The sequence below is a fragment of the Orcinus orca genome, chromosome 4 (assembly GCF_937001465.1).
Source record: "Orcinus orca chromosome 4, mOrcOrc1.1, whole genome shotgun sequence".
In the NCBI taxonomy this organism is placed as follows: Eukaryota; Metazoa; Chordata; class Mammalia; order Artiodactyla; family Delphinidae; genus Orcinus; species Orcinus orca.
In genome coordinates, this window is record NC_064562.1 from 12,562,686 (window position 1) to 12,587,074 (window position 24,389).

The following is a 24,389-nucleotide window of genomic DNA, read 5'->3' on the forward strand; positions in this document are numbered from 1 at the left end:
ATAAGATTTCTCATAAGACAGAATCATTTAAGCAAGGAGTTTAGGACTCACATTATTTAATCAATATGATTATATTACATATACATATGTATGATAAGTACTAGAAAACAAGAGAAACAATAGGCAAGATTCTTAATTATATATTAATATAAGAATCTATATATTAATTATATATAGATTATAATTAATACAAGAATCTATATTATATATGTATATTGTATTATATACAATACACATATATATATGTTCATTTATTGTATACAAGCAATATTTCCATCATGTAAATCTACAGCAATTGTCTACAGAAGACATTACATGAATAAAAATATTTTTGTGATTTTTTTAATACTACTTTCATTCAAGAAGCATTGTACTATATGAAGACCTAAACAGAGACATTTCTCCAAAGAAGACATGCAGATAGCCAATAGGCACATGAAAAGATGCTCATCATCACTAATTGTTAGAGAATTGCAAATCAAAAGTACAATGAGGTACCACCTTACATTGGTCAGAATGGCCATCATTAAAAAGTCTACAGATAACAAATGCTAGAGAGGGTGTGGAGAAAAGGGAACCCTCCTACATTGTTGGTGGGAATGTAAATTACTGCAGCCACTATGGAGAACAGTATGGAGGTTCCTTAAAAAACTAAAAATAGAGTTGCCATATGATCCATCCATCCCACTCCTGGACATATACCCAGACAAAACTCTAACTCGAAAAGATACTTGCACCCCTATGTTCACAGCAGCACTATATACAATAGCCAAGACACGGAAACAACCTAAATGTCCATCGACAGATGAATGGATAAAAAAGATGTGGTATATATACACAATGGAATACTACTCAGCCATAAAAAGGAATGAAATAATGCCATTTGCAGAAACATGGATGGACTTAGAGATTTTCATAATACTCTAAGTCAGAAAGACAAATACCATATGATAACGACAAATACCATATGATACCACTTATGTGTGGAATATAAAATACGACACAAATGAACATATCTACAGAACAGAAACAGATTCACGGATATAGAGAACAGACTTGTGGTTGCCCAGGGGGAGGGAGATGGGGGTGGGAAGGATTGGGAGTTTAGGATTAGCAGATGCAAACTATTATATATAGAATGGATTTAATCAACAAGGTTCTAATGTATAGCACAGGAAACTATATTCAATATCCTGTGATAAACCATAGTGGAAAAGAATATGAAAAAGAATTTTATATATATATATATATATATATAACAATCACTTTGCTGTACAGCAGAAATTAACACAACATTGTAAATCGACTATACTTCAATAAAGTTTTAAATAAAAGAAACACCGTACCATCTAATACATGCTAGATATTGGGCATGTGCCTGTCTAGACAAGAGATGCATTTTTCATGTTGTTTTAGTTAAACCACAGTAATTGCCCATTATTTTGCATTCCTATGCAAACACATAAAAACTATTCCCTACTCCTTTCGCTTAGACATATAAAATTAGCTTAAACACTCACTTATTCTTTTTATTTAGAAATCACACTTTTTTGGAATATCAGTTGTGCAGAATTATACTTTCTTAGGTTTCTTCTGAATTGAAACAGTGAGTATAAGCAGTGATTGTGTGAAACTCTCATTTAAATAAACTTTCTACTGAAAAGAATCGTTCACACTGAGTGGGTTACAGCACACACACACGTATTAGTTCTAAAGACAACTCATTATTGTTCCTCAGAATTTTGTTCTTTCTAGAGTTCATTTACTCTAGTTATAAACAGAACAGTCCTACTGGCTTGTGGGAAAACAGTTGCATGCTTTCGCTTTTCTCATGAGAGGTAGATGCCTTGGCCTTCCTCTCTTGGGAACTCAGCCTTTAGCTGACCTTACTAACATTCACCTTGCTTATCTTGTACATGTCTTCTAACCCTGGTTGAATCCTAAATGCCCACCAGGAGGATTTAGTATCCCCTAAAGAATTTAGGAGTGAGGTTGAGCCAGAAGAAGTAATTTAACTCCAGACAACTTCCTCTTGGTAATTTATGCTATTTGAAAAATAGAGGTCTTGTCTGCCAGGACCTTTGAATGTTTCTTTTTGGTTATTACTTGAACTTATTACAAGGCTTCCTGCTTGCAAAGCAGTAACTACTTCTCTGTACAATCTCTGTGTGGTAGAATGTTTCTAGGCCTTTAAAAAAACCTCTTCTTTATCACTGAAAACAGATTGCACATCTAAGGATACAAACAGATGCAGCAACATGCCAACCCTTCTGTAGAGAAATGTCCTGTATTTATAACTGCTTTAGAAATCCTATTCCTCAGTGATGACAGGAAAAGGACAGTTGTTTTTAATAAATATCGTTTGAGTTTATTGACAAAGAGGCACATTCCAGGTCTCCTGGTTTACTTCACACCTGGTTTACTTCACACACCAATATATTATGTAGTGAAAAATCAAAAGGGGCATTTGCTTTTTAAGTAGTTCATGACACTCCATTAACATTCCTCCATGTGGAGAAGAAGTTATTTTTAAGACAAGAAATCTTTGGATTTTATGTGCTATACTGTATGTGTTTTTTATTGCTGTTTTTGGGCAAGATTTATGTTTATAAATGCTTTCAATGTTTATTAGTAAATTGCATTGGGTTAGTAAATGAGCTAATATTTTAAAAAATAATAATAACTGTAAGGGTCTAGAAGAGTGTCTGGCATATAAGAAGGACTTTACGTGTTTGCAAAATAAAATAAAAATTATAAAAGCTTAATTTCACTCTCCTAGTGGCTGTAAATGATTTTTTCTAAAAGGATAGCAGTTTGTGTAAATGGCTTTTTTTTTTTTTTTTTTTTTTTAAGAGATCCTGCATTAGTCACTTTTATTTATTTGATTTAGGGAAGCATTATGGCTTAGGCCAGGAATTCTCAACTGGGCGCAATTTTGCCCTCCTGGAGACATTTGGAAATGTCTGAAGACATTTTTGTTTGTCACAACTGGGTGCAGGTGCTACTGCCATCTATAAGTAGAGGCAAAGGATGCTCATAAGCATCCTGCAATTCACTGGGCAGCCCTCTACAGCAAAAACAATTATATAATCCCAAATGTAAATAGTGCTGAGATTGAGAAACCCTTGGCTTAGAGCTTGAGCTCCAATTCACATTATGCTATCCACTAAATCCTGGAATCCTGGTAAGCACTTAAGTGTAAAGGTTTCAGTTTCTTCATCATAAATGGGTATAATAAAATAATAGGGATTGAAAGTTATTAATACATGAAACATTGCACATATCTTGGTGCATTGTAAAGTCACTGTATCTTAACTATTATTATAAATAAAATCTGAGATAAAGTGACTTATTTGCTTTCTGGTCATTTTTTCTAAATCTAAAATTATACAATATATGCTCTCTTTAGTATATTTAAGAATTCTTTCCCACCCGAGATCTTCTCACTGTCAGGCATCAGACAGACAACTAGCTCTTGAAAGCACTTACCACCACCTTATGGCATTTTTGGTTTTGTACATTCATTTTGTTGTATTTTGTCCAAGATTCAAGGCTTGCTTAGAATTTTATAAGGACAAATAAAGCTTTCTCAAGGATCTAAATCCTACTATTGTCTTTTCCTTAGCTTAATTTTAAATCACTACATACAACTCCATTTTCCAGTAGGCTCAGGGTTAAGTCAACTATGGACTTCATTAAAAGTAAATTAAAAACTAGTGTGATGGAGTTTTACCAAAAAAGAATGATTTTTATGTCTCCTTCAACAGTAGAATCCATAGATAGTGCACAGCATTTGTCTGGAACACTATAGAACCCATCCTCTGAAAGTGGGAAAAGAGAAGTTCCTTTAAGGCGTGTGCTTCAACGGGAAGGGGACTATGTCCAGAATAGTTCCTTTTAATTCTTTTCTAAAATGTGTCACAATGCTAATTTATCATTTATTTAAGAGAATTTATAAATATCATTAGAGAAAGAATATTAAAGAAATCTTTATGTCAGTTTCCAGGGCTAACTAGATAGAAAGAAAATAATAGTGAAGATCAAGGTTAGATTGAAGACACAATGGGGAAACTCAATATACACCATTAAAGGTGTTGAAAAAGTATTCCAGTTTGTATTTTAGAAGCCAATTTGGAGTAAAAAAGGGTTTATAGGCAAAACTTTAGAAGCGATACAATCTATGTTATACTGGCATTAACTGACAACCAATTTAATGCAATTATGCTGTACACTTATAGTAATGAAAATGGAAATAATTACATTTAAGACATTTACAGATTTTAATATTTGACTCAGTGAGCAATAATATTGTACATGCCTTTATTCAAAGCACTTTTCATATATGTAATAGTATTTTACATACTATTTTAAGTATTTTAAATAGTATTTTAAGTACATAGAGATGGCTTCTTGATATCACTGTATTAAGTTTCTGTTATTCTGCCTGTAGATTTATGTATTGATGTATTTTAATAATTAAATTAATATATTACTATAGACTTTCTTCTGTGATTTATTCTACTGCCTCAACTCCCGCCTTCTTCATTTATTTTCTACACTAATGAATTGACCTATTCAATTAATGTGCAGGTTACAAGGTCAAATGGGTGTCAGTCATTTGTTATATCTATACTTTAAGTAATATGTTGCTACTACTAGAGCACCAAAATTTATTCTTTTTATAAATTAGAGAAGATACTGATAATTCTCTTTGTATTTCTGAATCCAAAATATTTGCATAAATGGAAGATAAAAGAGTTGAGTTACAGATATTTTAATGGGAATATTTTCATAACCCTTGTTTTGGCCAAAGAAGTGTCTCTATATGTCATGTTGACACACGGGGAAAAGAGAGATTAAGAAGTGCTGCTCTACAATAACTCCCTTTTAATTCATTTTCTACAGTATTGACATAATGTACTGAAAGAGCTTTTTTTCAGTTGCTTTGATAGCTAATGCTTTAGATATAATGTCATATTGCTTTGGTGGCTATGAAAGGTTTGTTATTTCCTCCAGGTATATTTTATAGTTACATATATGTCTTGCTTTTTATTAGGGAAGGATAACTAAAGGGGAGTTGAAGCCTCAAAAACATCCCTGAAAAGTTGACATTCCCCACTGCTTTCAACAATGAAAGCAAAATATACATGTCCAGTGCTTGGTAGTTTAAGATCCAGGTAGGGAGAGGAACCAAGATGGCGGAGTAGAAGGACGTGCTCTCACTCCCTCTTGCGAGAACACCAGAATCACAACTAGCTGCTGGACAATCATCGACAGGAAGACACTGGCACTCACCAAAAAATATACCCCACATCCAAAGACAAAGGAAAAGCCACAATGAGATGGTAGGAGGAGCACAATCACAGTAAGATCAAATCCCATAACCAGTGGGTGGGTGACTCACAGACGGGAGAACACTTAGACCACAGAAGTCCACGCACTGGAGTGAAGGTTCTGAGCCCCTCAGGCTTCCCAACCTGGGGTTCTGGAAACGGGAGGAGGAATTCCTAGAGAATCACACTTTGAAGCCTAGTGGGAATTGATTGCAGGACTTTGACAGGACTGGGGGAAACAGAGACTCCACTCTTAGAGGGCACACAGAAAGTAGTGTGTGCATTGGGACCCAGGGGAAGGAGCAGTGACCCCAGGGGAGACTGAACCACACCTACCTGCTACTGTTGGAGGGTCTTCTGCAGAGGCGGGGGGGGGGGGTGGCTGTGGCTCACCATGGGGACAAGGACACTGGCAGCAGAAGTTCTGGGAAGTACTCCTTGGCAGAGCCCTCCCAGAGTCTGTCATTAGCCCCAGCACACAGCCCAGGTAGGCTCCAGTGTTGGGTTGCCTTAGGCCAAACAACCAACAGGGAGGGAACCCAGGCCCACCCATCATCAGACAAGCAGATTAAAGTTTTACTGAGCTCTGCCCACCAGAGCAACAGCCAGCTCTACCCACCGCCAGTCCCTCCCATCGGGAAACTTGCACAAGCCTCTTAGATAGCCTCATCCACCAGAGGGCAGACAGCAGAAGGAAGAAGAACTACAATCCTGCAGCCTGTGGAACAAAAACCACATTCACAGAAAGATAGACAAGATGAAAAGGCACAGGGCTATGTACCAGATGAAGGAACAAAATAAAACCCCAGAAAACCAACTAAATGAGGTGGAGATAGGCAACCTTCCAAAAAAGAACTCAGAATAATGATAGTGAAGATGATCCAGGACCTCGGAAAAAGAATGGAGGCAAAGATTGAGAAGATGCAAGAAATGTTTAACAAACACCTAGAAGAATTAAAGAACAACCAAACAGAGATGAACAATACAATAACTGAAATGGAAACTACAGTAGAAGGAATCCATAGCAGAATAACTGAGGCAGAAGAACTGATAAATGACTTGGAAGACAGAATGGTGAAATTCACTGCTGCAGAACAGAATAAAAAGAATGAAAAGAAATGAAGACAGCCTAAGAGACCTCTGGGACAACATTAAACACAACAACATTTGCATTATAGGGGTCCCAGAAGGAGAAGAGAGAGAGAGAAAGGACCCGAGAAAATATCTGAAGAGATGATATGATAGTCAAAAACTTCCCTAACATGGGAAAGGAAATAGCCACCCAAGTCCAGGAAGCGCAGACAGTCCCATACATGATAAACTCAAGGAGAAACATGCCAAGACACATAGTAATCAAATTTGCAAAAATTAAAGACAAAGAAAAATTATTGAAAGCAGCAAGGGAAAAACAAAAAATAATATACAAGGGAACTCCCATAAGGTTAACAGCTGATTTCTCAGCAGAAACTCTACAACCCAGAAGGGAGTGGCAAGATATACTTAAAGTGATGAAAGGGAAGAACGTACAACCAAGATTAATGTACCCAGCAAGGATCTCATTCAGATTTCACAGATAAATCAAAAGCTTTACAGACAAGGAAAAGCTAAGAGAATTCAGCACCACCAAACCAGCTCTACAACAAATGGTAAAGGAACTTCTCTAAGTGGGAAACACAAGACAAGAAAAGGACCTACAAAAACAACCCAAAACAAAGGAACATACATATAATGCTCCAACCAAAAGACACCATCTTGCTGAATGGATACAAACACAAGACCCATATAAACACTGTCTACAAGAGACCCACTTCAGACCTAGGGACACATACAGACTGAAAGTGAGGGGATGGAAAAAGATATTCCATGCAAATGGAAATCAAAAGAAAGCTGGAGTAGCAATACTCATATCAGACAAAATAGACTTGAAAATAAGGAATGTTACAAGAGACAATGAAGGACACTACATAATGATCAAGGGATCAATCCAAGAAGAAGATATAACAATTATAAATATATATGCACCCAACATAGGAGCACCTCAATACATAAGGCAACTGCTAACAGCTATAAAAGAGGTAATTGACAGTAACGCAGTAATAGTGGGGAACTTTTAACACCTCACTTACACCAATGGACAGATCATCCAGACAGAAAATTAATAAGGAAACACAAGCTTTAAATGACACAATAGACCAGATAGATTTAATTGATATTCATAGGACATTCCATCCAAAAACAGATTACAATTTCTTCTCAAGTGCGCACAGAACATTCTCCAGGATAGATCACATCTTGGGTAACAAATCAAGCCTTAGCAAATTTAAGAAAATTGAAATCATATCAAGCATCTTTTCTTACCACAACACTATGAGACTAGAATTGAATTACAGGGGAAAAAGCATAAAAAAACACAAATACATGGAAGCTAAACAGTATGTTACTAAATAACCAAGAGATCACTGAAGAAATCAAAGAGGAAATCAAAAAATACCTGGAGACATATGACGATGAAAACACGATGATCCGAAACCTATAGGATGCAGCAAAAGCAGTTCTAAGAGGGAAGTTTATAGCTATACAATCCTACCTCAAGAAACAAGAAAAATCTCAAGAAAACAATCTAGCCTTACACCTAAAGGAACTAGAGAAAGAAGAACAAACAAAACCCAAAGTTAATAGAAGGAAATAAATCATAAAGGCCAGAGCAGAAATAAATGAAATGGAAAGAAAACTATAGCAAAGATGAACAAATCTAAAGGCTGGTTCTTTGAGAAGATAAACAAAATTGATAAACCATTAGCCAGACTCATCAAGAAAAAGAGGGAGAGGACTCAAATCAATAACATTAGAAATGAAAAAGAAGTTACAACAGACACCGAAAAAATACAGAGCATCCTAAGAGACTACTACAAGCAACTCTATGCAAATAAAATGGACAACCTGGAAGAAATGGACAAATTCTTAGAAAGGTATAACCTTCCAAGACTGAACCAGAAGAAACAGAAAATATGAACAGACCAATCACAAGTAATGAAACTGAAACTGTGATTAAAAATCTTCCCACAAACAAAAGTCCAGGACCAGATGGCTTCACAGGTGAATTCTATCAAACATTTAGAGAAGAGCTAACACCCATCCTTCTCAAACTCTTCCAAAAAGTTGCAGAGGAAGGAGCACTCCCAAACTCATTCTATGAACCCATCATCACCCTGATACCAAAACGAGACAAAGATACTATAAAAAAAAAAAGAAAACTACAGGCCAATATCACTGATGAATATAGATGCAAAAATCCTCAACAAAATACTAGCAAACAGAATCCAACAACACATTAAAAGGATCATACACCATGTTCAAGTGGGATTTATCTCAGGGATGCAAGGATTCTTCAATATACGCAGATCAATCAATGTGATACACCACATTAACAAACTGAAGAAGAAAAACCATATGATCATATCAATAGATGCAGAAAAAACTTTTGACGAAATTCAACACCCATTTATGATAAAAACTCTCCAGAAAGTGGGCATAGAGGGAAGCTACATCAACATAATAAAGGCCATATATGACAAACCCACAGCAAACATCATTCTCAATGGTGAAAAAGTGAAAGCATTTCCTCTAAGATCAGGAGGGAGACAAGGATGTCCACTCTCACCACTATTATTCAACGTAGTTTTGGAAGTCCTAGCCATGGTAATCAGAGAAGAAAAAGAAATAAAATGAATACAAATTGGAAAAGAAGTAAAGTTGTCACTGTTTGCAGATGACATGATACTATACATAGAGAATCCTAAAAATGCCACCAGAAAACTACTAGAGCTAATCAATGAATTGGGTAAAGCTGCAGGATACAAAATTAATGCACAGAAATCTCTGGCATTCTTATATACTAATGATGAAAAATCTGAAAGAGTAATTATGGAAACAGTCCCTGGACAATTGGAAATTGCTTCAAGTATTTCTTTTCCTTTAGGAACAATTCTAGTTTACCACTACAACAAAAAGAATAAAATACCTTGGAATAAACCTACCTAGGGAGACAAAAGGCCTGTATGCAGAAAACTATAAGACACTGATGAAAGAAATTAAAGATGATACCAACAGATGGAGAGATATACCATGTTCTTGGATTGGAAGAATCAATATTGTGAAAGTGACTATACTACCCAAAGCAATCTACAGATTCAATGCAATCCCTATCAAATTACCAATGGCATATTTTATGGAACTAGAACAAATCATCTTAAAATTTGTATGTAGACACAAAAGACTCCGACTAGCCAAAGCAGTCTTGAGGGAAAAACACGGACTTGAGGAATCAGACTCCCTGACTTCATACTATACTACAAAGCTATAGTCATCAAGACAATATGATACTGGCACAAAAACACAAACATAGATCAATGGAACAAGATAGAAAGCCCAGAGATAAACCCACGCACCTATGGTCAACTAATCTATGACAAAGGAGGCAAAGATATACATAGAAAAGACAGTCTCTTCAATTAGTGGTGCTGGGAAAGCTGGACAGCTACATGTAAAAGAATCAAATTAGAACACTCCCTAACACCATACACAAAAGTAAACTTAAAATGGATTTGAGACCTAAATGTAAGATCGGACACTATAAAACTCTTAGAGGAAAACATAGGAAGAACACTCTTTGACATAAATCACAGCAAGATCTTTTTTGATCCACCTCCTAGAGTAATGGAAATAAAAACAAAAATAAACAAATGAGACCTAATGAAACATCAAAGCTTTTGAACAGCAAAGGAAACCATAAACAAGATGAAAAGACAGCTCTCAGAATGGGAGAAAATATTTGCAAACGAATCAGTGGACAAGGATTAATCTCCAAATATATAAACAGATCATGCAGCTCAATGTTAAAGAAACAAACAACCCAATCCAAAAATGGGCAGAAGACCTAAATAGACATTTCTCCAAAGAAGACATACAGATGGCCAAGAAGCACATGAAAAGCTGCTCAACATCACTAATTATTAGAGAAATGCAAATCAAAACTACAATGAGGTATCACCTCACACCAGTTAGAATGGGCATCATCAGAAAATCTACAAACAATTGCTTGAGAGGATGTGGAGAAAATGAACCCTTTTGCACTGCTGGTGGAAATGTAAATTGATACAGCCACTATGGACAACAGTATGGAGATTCCTTAAAAAACTAAAAACAGAATTACCATATGATCCAGCAATCCAACTACTGGGCATATACCCAGAGAAAACCATAATTCAAAAAGACACATGCACCCCAATGTTCATTGTAGCACTATTTACAATAGCCAGGAGATGGAAGCAACCTAAGTGTCCATCATCGGATGAATGGATAAAGAAGATGTGGCACATATATACAATGGAATATTACTCAGCCATAAAAAGAAACAAAATTGAGTTATTTGTAGTGAGGTGGATGGACCTAGAGTCTGTCATACAGAGTGAAGTAAGTCAGAAAGAGAATAACAAATATCATATATTAACGCATGTATGTGGAACCTAGAAAAATGGTACAGATGAACCAGTTTGCAGGGCAGAAGTTGAGACAGATGTAGGGAACAAATGTATGGACACCAAAGTGGGAAAACTGCGGTGGGGTGGGGATGATGGTGTGCTGAATTGGGCAATTGGGATTGACATGTATACACTGATATGTATAAAATTGTTTTTTTATACTGCGGTGTTCTTATTAGTCATCAAACAAACAAAAAAACTTCCTTTGGGTTATTTGTATGGAAATATGTTAATATAAATGTTTCCGACATTACATGAAATTTCTAAAAATCTTATATGTTCTGGTATAATGTTGTAAGTCATAATTCTAGTTATTACTTTAAATGTATATCTCAGAAATAACTAAATTTCCTTGTCAATTACATTATGAACTTTCATCAATCTTTAACTGTGGTCATTTTTAAGTCTTTTGTCATTTACAGACAGTCCTCGGTGTACTCTGATGCTTTTGCAAATATGTTCCTATAAAAGGGTTTCATCTTCAAGGAATTCATGGAAAAGACTCTGAGAAGTACAGGTTTCTGGTAACTGACTATACTGCTGAACTGAATGAATAAGCATTTTCAGAACTCTAATGGAAAACTGATGAATTCATAAAAGTGCTAACAAAAGATCAAGATAAAAAAAATTACATGGGACTGAGTGAACTGATGAGGATGATTATAATTTTTGTGACTTTCTGTTTGAAAAACAAAAAAAATCCCACAAGTACTCAGAGGCAAAAAATGTACAAATCAATTTTCACTGCAAAGTAAAGGAGCTGTTACAGTGGAGGATTACTGGACTGAATGTCAATATTATAACATAGTATGAGTGTGTTTCGTGTTTGGTAATTGCAATCATTGTTGCTTTTGTTGTGGCCATGCATTTACAATGCTTGGTGTCAGTCTATTTCTCTCTTGTAAAAATAAAATACAGTGTGTGTGTGTGTGTGTGTGTGTGTGTGTGTGTGTGTGTGTGTGTGAAAAAAAAGATCCAGGTAGTATATCAATCCATATAGATCAAAGTAATCAACTCATCAATGAGATAAAAATGTCTAGAGAAAGAACATTTCATATTAGATAAGCTATATCAGTAAGGGTAAAAAACATGGTAGTAGATTCTTCTCTGGACTATATAAATATTAAGGAGCTACTGGTAAATGCCAGGTACTATTGGGAGGAGTGGATCCAGCGTTAAACAAGACAGGCAATGTCCCTGCCCTTATGAAACTTCTATTTTAGTTGGCTTGGGTGTGGAAGTAAGTATGGGTCAAAGTGTCTATTCTTGAACATAAAACATACAGTATTCTGCATTTTATGTTCTACTTACTTGATCTAGAGTCTCGTTAGTAAGAAACCATAAACCTTACTCAGGAGGCATGTTTCTTCTCAGTATGAATTACCCAAGAGTTACTACTTAGCTTCTCCTGATAATTCTGGCTCACTTTAACATAATTTCATATACATCTCTTATTTAAATTCAAATTATAATGTTATTTTCAGTAATCTTTATAATTTGTTAAAATACTATTTAATTTTAGCCATTTTTCTAATGTAATACCATTTTTTTTCTACTAGCTATTGGAAGTTGCTTCAAGTATTTCTTTTCCTTTAGGAACAATTCTAGTTGTAAAACAATACTGTTTTTGGTTAAGTGGAGAACATTTGCAGAAAAATATATCTTAAAATCAAATAAAATAACCAATCATGTGCTAACTTTTAATCTATATAAGAAACTAGGAAGTTGTTGCCTGATAACATTTTTGGCAATTCCCAGTGTAGTTCACACACATGAAATAAAGTTCAGAAAAACATTATGAAATTCATTAAGCAGTGACTGAAACATTGCTCCCCTCCTCATTAATTCTATCCTGTCACCCTGCCTTAATGAAAATTGGGCTATGCACATTGGCCTGATTACTGTATATATTCTTTGCATCAGCTATAAGACAATTTTTAAATGTAATAAAACCCCTAAAATCAGGATAAATCTTACAATCAATGTTTTCAACTGTGTTGCAGTTGCAGTGTTTTTACATTGCTCTGTGTGGATTTTATCATAGTTTCATATTGTCCTTTCTTCGATTGAGTTATATGCAGTATTAGCACTACATGTGGTGAGTTACCAATAAGAATATTTTCAAAAAGCTTTTACTATGATTTGGTATTATAGCAAATGTTATTTTGTATATGGAAAGCCATGGAAAGAAAGAAAGAGTATAACTTTGATATTAATGAAAAAAATTTGTACTTGCATTGCCTTCAATTCCATACTCTCTTCTAAATTAAAAACCAAATGCTTTATGAAATCAAAAGAAGGAATATACTCACACGTACACGAAGCTGTATCATTGAGACAAATGCAAAAATACTATCAAACCTAAGAAAGGGAAGTGAAGACAGAAGAAATTTGAATGAGAGGCTGGTGTGACTGATGAATGGGTCACACCACTGGTAAGGAAGGAATGTGGTTTTTATTTGTTTTTGTTTGTTTTAGAAGATGTTGGGGGTAGGAGTTTATTAATTTATTTATTTTTGCTATGTTGGGTCTTCGTTTCTGTGCAAGGGCTTTCTCTAGTTGTGGCGAGCGAGGGCCACTCTTCATCGCGGTGCGCGGGCCTCTCACTATCGCGGCCTCTCTTATTGCGGAGCACAGGCTCCAGACGTGCAGGCTCAGCAGTTGTGGCTAACGGGCCTAGTTGCTCCGCGGCATGTGGGATCCTCCCAGACCAGGGCTCGAACCCGTGTCCCCTGCATTAGCAGGCAGATTCCCAACGACTGCGCCACCAGGGAAGCCCTGTTTTTAATTAGCATCATAAGTTTTGTTTGTTTTTTCCTTCATAGTGGTATGTAAAATAATAATGTGTTTTAAAATCGTTCATCCTGAATTCAATGAAATGCAGATTATATACTCCAGTGAAGAAATGAGAGGAAAAATAATTATAGTGAAGTAAAGAACTGATTTTATTATAATCTTCAGTTTTGAGTGATTAATCACTAAATTTGCCATCCATTCATCTTCTACTAGGAACCCAAAGGATAGGTAATAAAATAACTGTTTGAGGGGCTTCCCTGGTGGCACAGTGGTTGAGAATCTGCCTGCCAATGCAGGGGACACGGGTTTGAACCCTGGTCTGGGAAGATCCCAGATGCCGTGGAGCAACTAGGCCTGTGAGCCACCACTACTGAGCCTGCGCGTCTCGAGCCTGCAAGCCACAACTACTGAGCCTGCGCATCTGGAGCCTGTGCCCCGCAACGAGAGGCCGCGACAGTGAAAGGCCCACACACCGCAGTGAAGAGTGGCTCCCGCTTGCCGCAACTAGAGAAAGCCCTCGCACAGAAACGAAGACCCAACACAGCCAAAAATAAATAAATTAATTAATTTATAAAAAATAAAAAAAAATAACTGTTTGACAACTCAATTGTCTAAAAACTAACATAATTATATTAGTTTGTGGAAATTTAATTCCAGCTTTAAGAAAGATGTGGCTAGGTATATGCACTGAAAGTTCCCTCTGGGGAAGTGATGTCAAGAGCTTCAGAAGGAATTAACATCAATTAGCAGCATGATGAAAAACTTATTTCCCTCTGGACTACTGCAACCAAATACAAATTTTGTGTGTGTGTGTATATATATATATATATATGCAAAAATATATTTTTATATTTTGAATCAAAGGGATCTTTCCTATATTTGTCTATATAGAATTAAGTACATATTTAAATGTAGACTTTTAGAACTGGAAGATAATTGAATAAATGTTAGAGTTTCTTCAAGATCTAATTTTTATCTTCTATTTTTCTCATCTCTTTCAATAGGCTCATAAATGAAGCCCAGAGAAATTAATTTCTTCATCAAAGTTCACACAGTTTGATAGCAGCACAGACAAGATTAGAGTCTTTCGCCCAAGGTTCAGTGTTCTTTCCATTATGCCAAATTATCCCCTAATGTATTAGGTACATAAGTAGGATAATGAGTGTAGTGGATGCTGTGGTGTGCTCCCCAGTTCTCTCCTCCCCCACTCCAATCACACACACATACACTCACACACACATTTTCACAACTAAAGCCTTCATTTTCCCAGTTGGTAAAAAAGTTGGCAGCTAATAGCATTCAAGTAAGTTCCTTTACCAAAAAAAAAGCCTGTTCATTCATGGTTACACCCCCTTCCCAGATATTGCCAATGTCCAATAACTTGTTGATATAAGAGTATAAGGCTCCCAACCACTTGCCTAACTTGGGGACAATTCTGTGGAGTCATCCCAGCTTGCGATTTCCCTGTGTGATTATCTGAGATAGATAGTTTAATTGCATAGAGTTTAACTTCTCCCTCTGACAGACACTGCTTTCTTCATTACCCCATGGGTGTTGACTTGAGAATACACTCTAGTAAACTTTTGTTTATTGTCTCAAATATTTATCTCAGAATCTCTTCTAGGGAACCAAACCATAAAAATAAATGTAAAATTACTCAAGTATTCTGGAGTAAATTACTGTGCTTTTTTAAGTTGAGATAGAAGAATTCAAAGTGGTTTTACTTCTAAAGGATGAAGCAAGCATCTATCAGAGAAACTTCTAGGTGTATTCACTTTATTTTGTTACTATACTTATTGTCACTGTCATCAAGATAACTATTCTTCAGGTATAATATTAGGCATTTTATACACAGCAGTTCATTAAGTCTTAAATATAATCCTGTATGTAGATACAGGTATGAATGTAAATCTTTGTTTCCCAGATGAGGAAATTGGAGATTTGGGAAGAGTAATTAACTTGCCATGGTCACTTAGCTAGAAATTGTCTGATTCTGGGTGATTCTCTCATTAGACCTCAAGCTGCCTAAATGCAAGAGCTGGTTCTCTTATGAACAATACTATTTCCTATCACATAATATAGCACCTTGCTCTCAGTAGAGGTCAATAAATATTTATCAAATCAGCAAAGGAACCTTTATTTGTCTGACCCCAAATCCATGCCATTAGCCCCATGTGCCATGCAATCACCCATGTACACTGTGAGCCCTAGACTTAATGATGAACATCACAAAGAACTAAAAACAAAAAGGAAAAGTCTAAGATGTTAAAAGCAAACTATGCTGAACAAACAGGAATGGGTGATTTAAATATGCATTTAAAAAAATAGATCATTTCATTTTGTTTCCTTTTATAGTAGATGCATATGTACCTTGTAGGATCAGATGTTATACCAGAGAACACTGAGTCTGCCTATGGGATTGAGTCATTTGATCCCTTTCAATATGTCTTATTAAAACTATATTCAATTTAATGTAATATATCCCAGGAGGGTTAAAATGATCGCATAAAGAAAATGATGAACATTTCCCCAAATCTAATGTTAAAGTAATGGAAATGAAGTTTCCACTCATCTCCTCAGCTTTCCTAGGCAGCATGTATATAAATAGAATAGAAAGGTTTATTATCAAGATGAATTTACCAATGGCTCTTCTGTTCTGAAACGATTTTTTTTCTCAGAGTATTTTATACCCATGATGTTTCTGACATTTGGATGTGATATTAGGCACAGTGTTTGAGGATCTTTCAATAACTGATTCAACAGTTAAGTAAGCATCTTATAGAAGTAAAGTCACAAAGAAGAAAAGAAAAGAAAATCTCACATTTCTAAGTAGGTCCAAATACCTAGCCTATTTCTTTTACTCCCAAGAAAGTCCCTGAAACACCTTCTGTAAGTCATACAATGCTTCTTTCATACAAACAGGTAACCAGCCTTACTATCTCTACTGCAAATCAAGGGAAGAGTTAAAATGGCAAATTAGAAGTAATGGAGAGGGTCTGATATATGTAAGCACAAATTAAAAACTAGAATGGCAGCTTACTACAGACATTAAGACAATTTAAAGAAAGAAAACACATGGTTAGCAAAATATCTCAATCTGAAGTCACTGAGTATAAAGACACCCTAAAGATATCCCCTAACAGAACTTAGTTTTACAGAAAATTGGGGATATTCATCTCAGTAATGATAATCTTGAAGCCTCAATTTAAGTTACAGTATGGTTCTGCATGTACTTTATTTTAGAAAAATGTGATACGTTTTAGAAATATTCCCATGGGAATACTGGGAGGCAGAATGAATCAGTGGTTAATCAAACAGACTGTCTATCTTACACTATCTGTAGAGTACAAACTCACTGTGTTGTTTTCTAGCCTGTGTAATGGGACTGATAGAAGCTACCTCAAGAGACTCTTGTGAGGGATAAATAAGGGCATTAGAAAAATGCTTGGCATATAATACACACTCAATATATTATCTCAAGCAGATAAGCTATTTTTCATCAAATATTTATCAAATGCTTAATATGTACCAGAGAATTGGGTCAGGAGGTTTAGATTGGAGATAGGAGAAGTAGACGACTTGAGGTTGCCTATTTGCAGTACATCAGCAAGGACTTGATTTAAAGGTATGTGAGGAAAAAGAGAAAGCAAAGGTGATTTATAGATGTTGGCCTGATAGTGGTACCATTAGTGAGAAGGAGGGTATTTGGGGAAGAATAGGTTGCAGACTTAAAATCAAGTTTATTTTTTTGGTTTTGTTTTATGTCAGATTAGGAATGTTAATTAGTCAAAGTGATGATGCCGGTAAGTAAATTAGGGCTCAAAGTAGAGACCAGGTTTGGAGAAATGGTTTTCTAGGGAACAAACAATGAAAAGTTGGGTATTTAAAAACTATGCCATTTAGATGTCAGGTACACAGAAATTTTCATTGGCCCTTCAGCACATTTTGTACTAGCCTACTGCCATGTGCTCTATTCTCCTCTCTCTTACCTCTTTCTCTTACCTTTTTTCCTCCTTCTTTGTAACAACAATAAATCCTTCATTTTTTGCCACCAGAGCAATAAGCCAACTAGTTAGTTTCTATCTCAATGTATTTTTCTAAACCAAGACAGTGCTCTCTTCAAGAGGAATTCTGGTGCCAGTTTGTAATCTTTGCTTCCTCCACAACATGATTCAATAAGCTATGTCTTGCTCCTGTAATTAGAGTATAAACTTCTTGTGAGAAAGCAGATGGGCCTACACTCATGGACCTGATTTTGATTAATAAAGTGCATCCAAAAGTCTAAATGCTGAAATTTCTTTTAAGTGCCCTGTTCTCTGTAGGTCATTGGAGTGACTTCTTTTTTACTTCCTTAAATTTCTAGGTTACCACTTGGCTGATACAAATCATGATATTGATCATTCTAAAACTCTCTGAGCATACACTCAAGTAAATATAGCATATTAAATCCAACAAAAATGTATAGATTCATACATAGATGTTCATTACTTATTAAAATATGTATTCTCAGAGAAAATTATAGAATTCAAACTTAGGAAATTAGATAAACACATTTCAAAATGCCTTTTAATTCAACTCTGAAAAGAAATGAGCTATCAAGCCATGAAAAGACATCAAGAAACCTGAAATGCATATTACTAAGTGAAAGAGGCCAACCTGAAAATACTACATACTGTATGAGTCCAACTCTGTGACACTCTGAAAAGGCAAAACTATGGAGATAGTAGTTGCCAGTGGTGGGGACAGGAGGGGAGAGATGAGTAGGCCGAGCACAGGGGATTTTTAGGGTAGGGAAAATACTCTGTATGACAATATAATAATGGATAAATGTCATTATTAAGTGTGTCCAAACCCATAGAATGTAGAACTCCAAGAGTGAACCCTGAGGTAAGCTGTGGACTTTGGGTAATTATGATGTGTCAGCATAGGTTCATCCTGGGTAAAAAGTAACACCATTCTGTTGAGTAATGTTGATAATGAGGGAGGTTATGAATGTGTGGAGGCAGGTCTATGAGAAATTTCTGTACCTTCCTCTCAATTTTGTTGCCAACTTAAAACTGCTCTTTAAAAAAGTATGTTAATAAATGCCTTTTAGAGTAAGTTATTCATTTAACCACTCTTTACAGTAGAATTGCACTGGTAAATATAATCTCATGGAAAAGAGAAAATAATTCTATTGATATTTTTTAAGCCTTGTTGAAAACTTATGGTTTTGGACACAAATGCGAAAGCAACACTCTGGTGTGTGTGCTATGAATGTATCTTTTAAAGACATCTTTTCTTTTCCATGTCTTTACCTCAGGCTACATATCGAAATCGAATTGTGAACCAAAGTCTCAGCACAAGGGACAGAAAAGCAATGCATACTCCCACCGAGGACCGTTTTAGATACTCAGCAGCAGACCAGACAAGCCCCTACAAAAGCAAGACCTGTCAGCTCTCCAGTCTATGTTTAAGCAATTTTTTGAAGGACAAGGAACTAGTGGAAGTTATCAAACACTCCAGAGGAACTTACGAAACCCTCACGTCAGAGGTCACCCAGAATTTACGGGGCACTGTAGGGCAGAACTCTCTGAAACCAATAGCTAAGACCGAAGGGCTCTCCACGTTCTCAGAGAAACCAAAGGACCAAGCTGCTGTGGCCCGACAGCATTCAACCTTTACAGGCAGGTTTGGACAACCGCCAAGAGGGCCAATCTCTTTACACATGTACAGCAGAAAGAATGTTTTCCTCCATCACAATTTACACACAACTGAGCTGCAGGCTCTAGGCCAGCAGGATGGGTAATTAAATCACCCCATTCCTGTCTCTGGGTAGGATAAGACGGTTAGTGTTTCTCGTGCATAGCTCATGTTTAAATTTTCATGTATTTTTTATTACTTTTTATTTTTAGTTATAAACAAAGTACTTTTTTTTTTTACAATGAGGGTTCAAGCATGTTAATTGAATTAGGTTTAATAGCTTTGGAGACTTTATTATATATATGTATAATAAATGAGACCATCTTGCTGGTTTATATACAGGCCATAATTTATTTATCTTTTATTTTTATCAGTCACTGATATGCATTGAAGTTTCAGAAGATAATATCAAATAGCACTCTGTTCACTTAATGGTGTTACTGTGAAAATAGATGTGCAGAATAGATAAAGCGATTGTAAGGAATTTTAAATTACATAGTTAATAGAGAGAGAAAAGAGGGATTTTAAAGTCTTGTATTTGGTGGTGTATTTATTTGAAGAATGAAGCTTGCTTGCATATAACCTAGAGATGCGTTTGTCTCTCTGTTACATACAATCAAGCTTATCTTGCCATACGATTAAGGGGGAAAATGGTATTTCTTTTATCCTCTAAGTGTTTAGTTCACACTAGTTCACAAAGGATTTCAGACTGAGTAATTGCTAGCCAAACAGAGAATGACAGCTCTGATCTTCGAAACAATTTGCTTTTAGTTTTTGCTATTGATGTCGAAGTACTATGACATAACACAGTGAGGTGGTAATGTTGCCTGAATTCTGTCAAATGATGCGTAAAACATGACATGCTACACTCTTTGAGTCACTGTCATGGTTATATCACCATATTTTTTTAAAATTTGAGGAATAGAACATTCTAAGAAAATTATTTTACTTCACTTTCCTTATATTTTTTAATTTTTCACTTCTTTTTTAAATGTATGTCCAATTTTGCTTTATATACATTATTAACCCACATCAATTACTCTACATTATGAATTGAGGAAGAGAAAGTCAGTTTCTTGGTAGCCCAGTTTACACTATTTTGACTATTCAGTCATCTAGATTTAGAGGAAAAAGTAAAATATATGTAAACTTCGGCAGTTTGATCTTAGAAATAAATCTCTAACAGGAATACTTCACTCGTTTGATGGCAAATATTTCTCTTTAACAAACAAGGCCTAATACGTCTTATACATAAGTGCACGTGAGATAAATAATTCCTTTATGTTTAATTAATCATAGAGCTGTATGCAGCTATAGAAATAAATAATTTTAAAATGACCAGTAGGAATCAGGGCTGCAGCTTTCTTATACGAAGATAAAAGCTAATAACTGAATCCATATTAGGCACAGTCCATGCAAATTGAAATTGTCATACCTACTGCATGATCTGTTTCCCTTGTGCTCTCTGACAGAATCCATGAAATGAATAAAGGGAAACTGAGATAGCAGTTTTAGCATGGCACCTGACTAACTTGCTTAAATTAAAGCTATGTGTGAAATGCATCTCCTAAAGCAAAAGTGCATTTGAGCTCTATGCTTTGGGGAAAAGCCATTAGATATCCCCCCACTAGCTTTAACTATTAAACTTTAACCACTTTTCAAACTTCGATTAGAATTGATAAGAGTAAAGAGTTTAGTGGATATGCTGGATTTGTAATTTTGGTTTTCCAAAGGAAAACACATGTGCATCAAGACAAATGTTTGCCAAATGTTTTCTTTTTTGTGTGTGTTTGTAATTCTGCCAAAAGAGAATAATGCACACTGCAATTTGCTTCGCTTAATGAGACTGCTATCTAAAATTCCCACTATACTTTAGAAGTTATAATATTCATGCAGACAGACATTTTGGGCTGGATGGTATTTAAGAAATGATAGAAAAATTATGATTATTAATTGTGGTATTCAGCTTCATTTGTCCTAAAAGTTGGTGTGTGTTACTAGAGTATTTGAAGTCTGTAAATAAATCAGAACGGTCAAATAATCAAGGATTTTTTCCCAGGATATGGAAGAACTATGTATCACAAATAATGTTTTTGATTTGGACTTTTGGAGCTTATAGTTTTGCTTTCCTGGAAGATAGACTTTTGAATTATACTTTGTAAAAAATAATCTATTTAAGAAAATCTGTCATTTAATAGACATTTTAAGAGATGTTTTAAATGCTAGTATTTTCTTGAAAAATCTTTTTTAAAGCTGAAACATTCAAAAAGAAAACCTGGGTTAAACAGTTCAATTTTAAAAGGAGGGGTATTTTTTGGAAATATCATCTTAAAGCTGTTTTGTATCAGTATTTTCAGCATTGTTATAATATTATTTGTAATACTAAGTGTAACTCAGGCCTGGAGAAGGTGTAAGCCCACTATGCTAATATACATCAGTAACTGTAAAACAGGGGTTCTTTGTAAGTTCCTCTTGTGTATATAGAGTACTTATGTGGGCATTCTTTCAGCAAATTGATTTCTTTGTACTAAAATCTCTAGTTTTCTAAGACAGTTCCATGTATAAAAATGATTTATACATTTCTCCAAGGCAGTACATATCCAAAGACATGACACCAGGGGGAAAAAGTGCTTGTTTTTCTGATGGAAGCAGTTGTCTTTTCTTTCCCTTCCTGTTTCTTCTGTGCATGTGTATGTGTAGCTAAGCCTAAGTAACTCTGTAAAATTTCTGCTGCAAATCTTTTCTGAATTTAGAACGTGTTTTAAAGGACACTTAAGAAGAGATATTCCTTAAGGAAAAGCTGTTTCCACCTGAAATAAACTGTTCTCATTTTTGTAATTATTGGAACATGCAACTGTATTTCTATGAAGTCATTGATTTTTTTTCAAATAACTTTATATGCTAACAGAGTCACAGCAAAATTACTATCTCTCCAAACTCTTTTTTTCTTCTTTGGAGCACCATAGTCTTTGTGCAAATGACACCATGAAACTGTAGCTGCAGTGCTAAAGGTGTGAATCTACCAATACCAATATGCTCAGGGTAAGGACCTAGGGCCACATATCATTCAAGTTGTTTTTATTATTTATTGATTGAGATATAAATAAAATAGCCAGCCACTAGTCAACAATAAACATTTGTAGACATGCCCACACTTACTTAAAATGTTTACCAAGATTTTCTTAAGCAATCTGGGTTTATGACCTGTGTTTTACACCTTGTATTTCCCAAGATTTCAACCTAGCCTATTGTCATTAATTTTCTGAGTGTTACTGAATTCAAAGTAATTAACTGAATTCAAAGAAATTTTCACATTTTATTTTATTACCTTGTGTGTGTTTAACAGAGATAACACTTCCCCTAAAAAGAGTTAATATTTTCTTTTTATTATCATGTATTTAAGGATAAGGTAAATGATCAAGATAAATGATCATATTCCACTCGTCCTCCCAAGACCTTTCTTAGTAACTTAGTTGCTGATGAATAGCAGAAGCAGTTTATTGAATGGTGACATTCATTATCACCTTTCTCATTATTAAGAAGTAGTAAGTAACCCACTGTAGTGGGTAACTTGGAATACTGGCTATGGTCTTATAGTCTAAATTTTGTTCTACTTTTCCACTTTTAGAACTTTATATTCCAAATACCTGTAGAAGTAGGAAGTGCTTCAAAACAGCACTGACAACTCCATTAAATCACCTCTAGGTCAACGTGGAAAAAGAAAGGGGGATGCCTGTAGAGATGCTGTCTGTGATTGCCGTTCTTATCCCTGAATCACATTCCCCACAGCCGGAGGCTTTTCCCTGGTGATGTATCCATTTAAATATAGTACTGATTCATTTATTCTAAGGATTTTGATTGCATTTTGGAACTTGACTCTATTTAGGCTTTATTATCAAATCCTTTTATATATTTTCTTTTTTTACCCCAAGAAATAATTCACTCACACATAATATTTCTTTGGTAATTTACTCCTCCTGGAATTTAAACTCTTTTTTTCTTGTTCTTTTTCCATGTGCTAATTTTGTCATGCCAACACTAGGCTATATCTATACACATGGCAGGGATGATAGAAAATATCAACTAGTTACGTTCTTACAAAAAGTTGAATTGAGAAAATATAAACTAGTTGGGTTCTTACAAAAAGTTGAATTGCACTGTAGTATAAGAGCAAACAGCCAACTATCAACCAACTAAACAAAGCCCTCTTCTCTAACAATATACATTAGCATTGCCAAATTTTTATTTTTCAAATCTCAATCTGTGCCAAGTTCTTTCACCAATAGAATCACAAACATATCCACCAACTATTTATTGACAATAAATTTGATCTTGCTCAGAACCCACCTGCTCAGTATCAAGTAGTGTAGCCCAAAAATATGTCAGATATCTCATTTTCCAGGTGTGTTATCTATGGAAAAGGATGAAGGCAGTTCACCCTATTTCAGACCTGAAATTTTTCCCATAGAAATTAAGACAATGAAAATTCTTACTAATACAAAGTGGGTTTCATCTACCTAACTAATCTTGAAGTGGGATATCATGGTTCCTTTTAGAGAACTTTCAATCTAGCCCCATTAACTTCACCACTTTAACAAACATACTTTTCCTCTTGAACATAAAATTCAAGAAAAAGAATTTTCTACATCTTAACATCCTTTCCAGACATTACCTCATTGCTTTGTTAAGCTCAGGTTGCTGTTACAAAATACCATAGAGTGGGTGGCTTAAACAATAGACAGTTATTTTCTACAGCTCTATAAGCTGCAAGTCTAAGATAAAGGTGCCAGCTGATTCAGTTCCTGGTTTAGATAGCTTCGTTCTTCTGTTTTCTCACATGGCAGAGAATAAACAAGCTGTGGTCTTATAAGGTTGCTAATCCCATCATGGGGTCCCTCCCTCATCTAAACCTAATTACTTTCCAAAATCCCCACTTCCATGTTCCATCACATTGGGGTTAGGGCTTCAACATATGTTTGGGGGGAACACAAATGTCCAGTCCATAGCATTCATTTTCATCCTAGTAAGTTTGCTATTG

General features: G+C 35.3%; 1 protein-coding gene across 5 annotated transcripts in view; it reads left to right on the forward strand.

Moving 5' to 3' along the window:
* CCSER1 (coiled-coil serine rich protein 1) overlaps window positions 1-22,189 on the forward strand; it is a 1,274,678-nt gene extending 1,252,489 nt beyond the window's left edge. For 4 of the 5 annotated variants that reach the window (XM_049709018.1, XM_049709019.1, XM_049709020.1 and 1 more), the window contains one exon: window positions 18,972-22,189. In XM_049709018.1, coding sequence (XP_049564975.1) covers window positions 18,972-19,457 — 486 coding nt within the window. In that variant the 3' untranslated portion in view covers window positions 19,458-22,189. The remainder of the gene's footprint in view (window positions 1-18,971) is intronic. The other variant, XM_049709022.1, reaches the window with a different exon arrangement.
* Window positions 22,190-24,389: the final 2,200 nt, after the last annotated feature.